The sequence below is a fragment of the Eurypyga helias genome, unplaced genomic scaffold (assembly GCF_000690775.1).
Source record: "Eurypyga helias isolate BGI_N326 unplaced genomic scaffold, ASM69077v1 scaffold6598, whole genome shotgun sequence".
Taxonomy (NCBI): Eukaryota; Metazoa; Chordata; class Aves; order Eurypygiformes; family Eurypygidae; genus Eurypyga; species Eurypyga helias.
Genome location: NW_010267458.1, coordinates 27330 through 35879, shown reverse-complemented (window position 1 = coordinate 35879; position 8550 = coordinate 27330). Strand labels below are relative to the sequence as shown.

Here is an 8550-nt window from a genome sequence, read left to right as displayed (position 1 = left end):
AGGAATGCAGCAGAGATCTGCTTCACGCTGGTGGTACCTTTCTATGACTGTGCAGATAAGTGAAAGGGAAAGCTGTGGGGCAGAGCTGTTTGCAGTTAGTACTGGGGGTGGATCGCTGATGTTCCTTTCTGCTGATTCAAGCTTATTTTAGCAGTAATCTCTTCCCCTGACACAGTAAGAGCACAGCAGCCTTGCCTTCCTATCTGTACAATCTAGAATTTCCCTCTTTGTGAGTCTCAGCTCTATTTTCTTTCCCCTTCAGGGAGAATTTGGATGGACAATGTCCACTGTACTGGCAAGGAGACCACCCTGGCAGCATGCACTTCCAACGGCTGGGGAGTGACCGACTGCAAACACACCGAAGACGTGGGAGTAGTCTGCAGTGAAAAGCGAATCCCTGGCTTCAAGTTTGACAACTCATTGCTTAACCAAATAGAGGTAAACATACTTAAAATTACAAGCTGCTGATCAAGAGCCTTCTGCGGACAGGGATGTCTGCCATGATGCAGTATAGGTTATCCCAGCTGCATGCTGGGAGAAAAGCGAACTCAGTGCTTAGATGCTGTCTAAAGGTGCAACTTTCAGATCTTAGTTTCAGCTGTTCAGAGCGTTACAATAACAATTTGAAAGGGTTTTTTTCTAGCATGAGAATGAGGAGAAAATACATTACTCCTGTCCCGCAATCACCTTTCTGAACTGAATAGTGGTTTATTATACTTCTCAATTAATCTAAAGGATGAATTTAGAGACTGAATGTGCTGGACACCTAGACCTTACACCTGGGTGACTTTGTTGGTTCATAGTATTCAATTACTGTGTTTTCTTTCCCCTGTCCCCTCCCTTTTGGTCTTGGGGGCAGTTTGGCGGTCTCTGGTAGGACAAGCGGGGTCAGCGGGTAGGCTTAGGTTTGGAGGTGAACAGGGCTCACAGCCGTGGCATGAAATGGGTGGATTTCTAAGGGAAGATATAACGAGTTTGGCTAAGCAATGACGGACTAACCATGATAACTGCATGGAAATATTTGTGGGAATGTGGGATTAGTACTGGAAGTGATGAAAGGAACAGAAGAGAGGAAAATGTGGGCTGGTCACTGGGGGAAAGGCTCTGGGTTGTGACTGGGTCAGGCTGAGGCTCGGTGGGGAATGGCAGAAGCAAAATGCTTGAATCACTGTCGGGGGGACTTGTTAGATTTCTTCAGAAAGGAGCTGGGGGAATGCTGGGCTGGAAAGGAGTTGGGCTGAGCTCTTCAAGGAATACAAAAAAAAAGTGGGGTTTTTTTCCTTCAGCTTTTCAGGTTGGAAAGTATTTGTGGTGACTTGGCTAACACCTCCCTTGTTTCGGATGCTCCGGTGGCTCAGTATGCGAATGCAGTGGTTGCCCCTGGACAAAATTTGTTGACACAACCTATCCCTTAACCACAGACAAATCTTATTTTAAGCAAACAGGGAACCCAGGCTGTATCACATACCGCAGTGTGGTTTCCATGGCTGAACCTTGGCTTTGTTCATGATGTGAAACAGCAGATACAGCCTTCTTTATGACTTTAAACCAGAATCGTTCTAGCAGTTACTTCATAGCCTGACATGATTACTGATTTAGAAAGGGTCTCCCAGCATTTCCTTCTACCAGATTGTCCCATTGGAGGTTAATGCAATGCAGCAAACTTGACAGGGGAAGATAACACGCTCAGTCAAACCCCTCACTGCCCCGCTGAGGCCTTAGGAATACGCTGTATGGGTGAGCTGGCAGCATTCAGCACTCCCATGGAAGGCTCCTGTGCAAGGGTGCAGGTATGGGATGTGAGAACTGAAATTCCTTGCCTTGCCTTGACCTTGCTTCACTTGGCTATGGAGGGAAAGGAGGCTTTCCGCAGGGATCCCAAGGTGCCTCTGTCAAAGGCACCGTTGTTTCTTGGGGAATGAGGCAAGATCATGGAACATCAGTGATGGATTTGGCAGGCGAGAGCTTCCCCAAAGCCACAGTGAATCCTCAAAACAGAAGCCTGGAAGAAAAGATGTTTTAGTCTAGACAGAGGTCGCTTCACTCTGAGATGCTTCAGATATTAATCATAAAAGCTTTGGAGGGCTCTGCTTTTCCATTAGCTAAGCACTGGAGGTTGACTAATGAGTTGAGCACATGGGGTAATTGAGGGCTGGCTTGTGCTGATGCTGTGGGGGTGCTTAAGCTTCACATGTGATAAGTAAAATGAATCATGAGCTTGAAGCAGTTCACGTAGCAGAATCCTGACTCACCAACAGGATCACTCAGGAGAAGTAGGTGTCAGAGAAGTCATATTCTCCATCTCTGGGCAGCTCTTGGGAGCTATGTATGGATGAAGGCACCCCCTGACGTGACAAGTAACAGCATTCAAGCAATTCCTGCCTGAATTTCATGAACCACGTGGTACCACACTGCTCTGCTCTGCAACACCACGCTGGTTTGTCGTATGTCCTTGTAAGACCACTGGCAGCTGAAGGGTTCCTGCTGGTTCCTTTGCAGCAGGATTAAGGCTGCTTAAAGGTGGTGTGCTGTAAATTTTTTAAATGCCATCGTGGAATTACTTTTCAGTCACAGCTAGCTGTCAAATGTTTTCTTTCCCCCTCTCTCAGCTTTCCTCTTCTTAATCTTTGCTTTATCTTGTTAGCAGCTGGCGTGACATAGCTGGAGTCAGAGACGATGAGCAGGGTTACTCATCGGGTCATCAACTCCAAAGTGGGGGAGGGAAAAGGCTGGTGTGAATGCAAGCTGAAATACTTTGCCCTCTCTGACATGCCTGGGAATTCTGCATATCATACCTCACATTCACCAGAGGAAACGTCATGGGTTTGTAAGCTGCTGGGTTCTTTAGTTTCTAGCCCACAGCTTGCCCCAGTGATGTTTTCTCATTGGAATGGGATCAGGGGTTGAGGGACTTGGAATTTTTTACTGAGCAGCGATGCTGTGGGCCCGGGTTCTCCACCAGTCCCGCTGGCTTCAGCGGACAGAGCTAAACCAGTACAGACTTCCACAGAAGATATTTCAGTTTACCCTGAAGCTGCTTTTAAACCCAGGCTTGACTCAAAACAGGCTTGGTTTGAGATGATGCGCAGAGCTTAGGTATTCAACTGCACCTTCCAGTGTTGCTTTCCCACAGTACGTAGTAACAATTGTCGTGATTCCCAGACAGATCTGCCTGCAAACTGGGGTTTTCCGAGCCAGCAGATGAAGCGGAGCAGGCGCTGGCATCAGCACGTGCTCCTGTGCTGGGGTGTACGCTGCGGGGGGCAGGCGGAGCGGGTTTGTTCCCCTTTTTCCTTGGGAAGGGAAGCTGTCTTGGCCTGGGGAACCCCTCACATGTAGAGCTCCCTTGCCTGTGGTAGGGAGCTCTGCGTGTTCCCACTGCCAGGGACAGATGGACCATCTTAAAGTCGTCGTTTAGAAAGTGTCTTAAAGACCTTTCAGTGCGAAGCTCTCTGGGGCTGCCAAGTGCTGCTGAAGATTTAAGGGGGAAATCCAGCAGTGTAAGACAACATCTGACTTCGTGTTGAAGGGGCTCCAGCTCAGAGGGGCTGTGCAAACTGACATTTGCTCAAATCTGGCCTTGCTTCTTAAAATCTGACAGGCAGAGTTCACACTCTTCTAAAGGCAGCATGATAGCCTCGAGCAGAGTTTATTTTTATTGGACAACATACATACTTCCATGTCCCAGTTTGGAAGTGCTGCAGATAAGTAGTATAGGATGAAATTTTCCATCACCATAAACCACTTGGCTTATGTATATATGCTCAGACAGATCTTTTCCCATCACAGCTCATATTTGGAGGGTTACGTCATATCTCTTCCTGCCCCTGAGCCTTTCCATTCCCTGCCTTGTTGGGAAGGGGCAGGGCCTGACCCTCGCTTCTGTACAAGTTGCCGGTCGCAGACCCAAGTGAAACGTTCAAGGGTGAGTGATGGAAGATCTGCGATAAGACGAAGGGAGACAGGCAGGAAGAAGTGAATTCGTCTAGCAGGACCGAGGTTGGGGCAGGTCTGAAATCCCTCAGTCCCTTGCTGACGGGCAGAGAAACTCCTGTCCTTTTTTCTTGCTGTTTTCCACAGCTTTTAGCCTCGGGACTTGTTCAAAGGTTTATTTTTTGGAGGGTGATGAATGCGCGTAGCAGGACAGCCCTTTCGTGGGCTGCCGGCTGGTTGGAATTAGCCTGACACCCCAGAGCTCAGTGGCTGTGTAAACACTGGAGGCTGCTCACCTTTTCAAAGCGAGGAGAGCAGCATTTGCTGACGTGAGCGTAATGGCATTGACTGCATTTACACAGGGGCTTCTCCCCCTCCTCTTTAAGGCGTGCAGACTGAATACGCAGACAGTGTCTCATTAATGGAGGGAACAGGGCTTGTGGCTTGACCTTGTCTGTTCGTACCTGCTTGCCTCTGGGAACAGTAGGAGGGGAAAGGCAGGTACCGGTACCGCATCCTCTCTCCCCTCCTGCAGGCTCCAGCTCTGAGAGTAACCCTCACACCCTGAAAGGGTTAAAACCAAAAAAAAGCAGTTTTGCTTGGCAGTGCTGCAGGAGTGGCTGAGCATGTCTTAACCAAGTAATTGTGAGTGAATGTAGAGGCAGTGGATTGGTAACAGGAGGTTGATGCTGGACATGCTTGCTGTGACCCTCCGTGGACAAAGTTGTTGCTAAAATAACACTTGTTTAATTGGATTTAGCTTGCATTCCTTCGTTTTTAGGCACAGCGTAGCCTGGAGCAAAAGCTCTGTTTGCCATGCTCTAATTCACATCCGTGACTTGATGTCCAACTTGGGTCTAACCACGATGGCAGAGCACACACCCGCTTTATTCGTAACGGTGATCCTTTAGGCATGGCCGTGTGGCGGGCACGTTGTGAGCGAGCCGAAAGGACAAGATGATTTTAACCATGTTGGTTTGAAGTGCTCGAAGCATGTCTGAGAACACAGAACTGCTTGCTGACTCTGATGGAGTCGTGACCAAGTCAAGGTATGAGTTGGTCATGTCTTGTCTTGCAGTTCACAGGGGTCTGAAGGTGGTTGGGTGGGTAGCATCGGCCCGTAATGTGGTGCCAAAGTTCACAGTTTAAATGCACAGTCTCACGTGGTTTCCAAAGGCCTTGCAGGACGCCAGAAGCTCCAAAATCAAACTGATTTGCTGTGTGTTGGCGAAACCATGAGCAGGGCATGCCATCCCTGCTTTTTCAAACGGTCCGTGTAGCCCCTTCGTGCTGTGCAAATGCAGCACAGGCCCACCTGCAACTGCCTCACTGGCTTGACCAGCAGTTTTGAGGTCACAGTAACTAGCTCCTGCCCTTAATATATTTCTTAAATAAATGCGCAATAGGGTTTGTCTGGGTTTTTCGGTTTTTTTTTTTTGAACCTATCCCCGAAACACCCTTAACCAAAATATTTCTTGGCCATCCTCTTCCTCTGTGTGCACACACAGGCTTCAAATAGGACACACTCTAAATATATCGAGTTGCTGCGGCCGTTAGAAGTTCACAAATAGATCTGGTACCTGAGACTAGGCCGTAGCTTTGGCCAGACGGTGGGCAGACAAGGTCTAGCTAAACATACCAGGCTATGCTGCTATTTCTGTCCTGCTTTTCCCTTCTGGGTGTATGTGAAGTATAAAAATCTCACTTCAAAGCCAGGTGGCTCAAAGACTCTGGTTATGCCTGGTTAAAAGTGGGTTAAACTATATTGTCTGAGTTTCTTAACCAGTGGGAAAGGGCGCTGCTACGTCCCGCTCAGGAGCGTCCAGTTAAACTGGGCTCTGTGGATGGGGCCATGTAAAATGCTCCTTTATGCTGAGATGTTTCTGGCTGGAAGGTGTAAGGAGGGCAGGAGGACAGGGACATTGTTGGTGGCTTGGCACACACATAAATCTTATTTAGCTTCTTGCCATGCAAATCAGTGGAGAGTCTGGACCATGTGGAGTGGAAACTTAGGTCCCAACATCTGGGACTGCAGCTCTGCCTCGTCCAGTTCTCAGGAATGTTTGACAATAAAAGGTTTATTTGCCTGTTTGTTATGACAACAGTGTTTTAATTTCTTTCCCCTTGGTGTAAATGTTTGCTTCTTTAAACATAAGCCCACGTGTAAGAAATGTTGATGCTTTGTGTGTCTAGAGGGGTCTCAGCATCTCTTCCGGAGCTAACTCCAGACAAAGATTGATTAAGCTGCCACTGGGGTAAGCCACTGTGTTTCTTTAGTGCTATAATTTAAGGGGTGTGTGTGATAGTTTCTCTGCCTCAATGGTTTCTTTGTGATGGCTTGTGGCATGGCAGGGTGCTGGGTTCGCTGGGCGCAGAGCTGCTGCTTGCCATGTAGCAGGAGGTCGGAGCTGGTAGGGCTGAGGGAGCACGGAGGCTGGTAGGGCTTGCTGCAGTTCCTTGGGGGACGGAGTTAACCTGTCTCCTTGCACTATCCAGGGCTTGAGCTGACAGCCCTCGTGCTAGATGTGATACCATTGGTGTTACCCAAGGCAATAAACCATTTAACTAAGCCCCAGACCAGCCTGTGATCTTGTTTTGTCAGAACAAGGTCAGGTAGTAGTTTCAGATGATAAATCCAGCGAACTTGCAGCATCTGATCCATGTGGTGTTGAAAGAAAGGAACCAGAGAATGTAAAAGCTTTGCTCACCGGGAAACCCTCGGACTGTGATCTTTAAGGTCCCTTCCAACCCAAACCATTCTATGATGCGCACAGAACAGTCAGCATCCTGTCCTAAGCTAAGCCCCCCACCCATGCCTGAGTGTCTCCAGGGTTCAGTGCTCCCGCTCGCTTCCGTCAGCAGCGTTCCTTTTCTCCGGGGCCTTTCACGAGCCGGCTTTGCATTGGCAATCACGAGGCGGCCGCTGAAGCGCTTCACGGCTTAGCAAAGGGCTCGCCTTTTGTCATTTATAGTCTGCACTGTATTTGCTCCTGGAGCCTAATCCTGGGTTGCGCTCTCATCCCTCACCCTTTTATACTGCACAGACCCAGGACAAAAAGGGGCTTCCAGTCCAACACAGCGTCATGTTCCCGGGGGCTGCCGTCCCCTGTGGGCACCCCGTCTTTGTCTCGCAGCATCTATTTGACCGTGTTTATTCAACAGTTGGGACCTTGTTAGTGACTCAGAGGCACAGCTCCAGATGTTTAAATCAAACCAGATCCCACCCGTTCCTGTCTGTGTGAGGAGAAGGCCTTCTAAAAGTCATCTTCAGGGGAAAAGACTTGGTAGCTGAGACTTTGGTGTATGTGAAAGCTTTAAGTGCCCGAGAGAAGATGCCTCGGGGATGAGCAAAGTCTGTGTAGAAGGATTCTGTGTTCTGTTCCTAATAGAAGAAAAATCCATTTGTTTCTTGTCCAAGTTGCAGCTTTAATGTCTTGATGTTTGGGAAGCCAAGAAATCCTGGAGCTCTGTTGTAAATGAAAAATGATGCAAAAAGTTTTCTGCATGTGATGGGCAGAGGGATAGGGCAGGGATAGTGAAGGAAAGAGCAGTTTGAGCGGACCACAGGGAATCTTAAAGCAGAGGAGCAATGAATATGGCAGAGGCAGCACGCAGGCTCCTCGCTTTGGCTGAATCAAGGATTTTTGGTAAGGAGCGTGGCTTTGCCTAAGCTGTGTGTCTGTACAGTCGCCTGGTGACCAGGGAGCTCAGAGCCAGCACTGAAACCTCTGCTCTCCTGCTCTGCAGCCCTTGGCATCACTCATGGTGATGCCTTTTCACAAAATTCATGAAGGAGGCAACATTTCATTCCCGTTCCCTTTCTGCCTGCATTCAAGCAATGTCCCGGGCTGCGGGGACACAGGTAGCCATGGCCGTTCTCTGGCTGGATTCAGTGCTGTCACTGAGCGGGTGTTTGAGTGTTGAGATCCTCTTTGACAAGCCCCTCTGAAATCCCAGCTGCTGCAGCTTGTTCTCAGCCAGGAGCCCGTGATTCAGCACCAGGGCTGTGGCCGCAGGCTGAGGAGCAGCAGTGGGATTTCGAGGAACGGATCTCCTCGGTGCATCCCCAGGGCTGCCCTAAGAGGGGTATCGCTGAGCTGGGGCAGCGGAGGACGACACGAGCATGCTGTCCGGGGCATAATTATCCTGCCAACACAGAGCAGATGGCAAAAGGTGAAAGAAAATGTTATGAAAGTTGTGTCGGTTTTTGCATCAGATCCGAGGCTGTGGGGAAGCATTTGGTTCAGAGAGTGGAAACAAAAGCAGCGGAGGCTCATGTGAAAACTTTCCGAGCCAGGAATCCTTTTGTGAAAGCTCAGAAACAACCCCCTTTCTTCTTGCTGTCTCCGGGCAGGCCCTGGCTTTCCGAAGCTGAGACTGACTGGTTTCGTAACAGAGCGCGGCGTGTTGGCTTGCAGCGGGCTTTTGTGTCTGGGGCCCGCAGCAGCGCGGGTCTTGGACGTGGCTTTTGGCGAGGAACGGAGTGGGATGGAGGGGAATGTGGCCCAACTCAGAAGAGTTTGATACTCTTCCCCTTGTTTTTATGCTAATGTTTATTATAGTAATGTTGGAAATCCCAACCAAAATGACATCTTTGCCTGGGGCAAGTACAGCCAC

The 8550-nt window shown here is 49.2% G+C and overlaps 1 protein-coding gene across 1 annotated transcript in view; it reads left to right on the top strand.

Annotated features, from left to right (window-relative positions):
• LOC104513917 (lysyl oxidase homolog 2-like) overlaps positions 1-8550 on the top strand; it is a gene marked incomplete at its 3' end in the record, with an annotated part of 38288 nt that overhangs the window by 3234 nt on the left and 26504 nt on the right. The window contains 1 exon segment of the mRNA XM_010157420.1: positions 263-438. Coding sequence (XP_010155722.1) covers positions 263-438 — 176 coding nt within the window.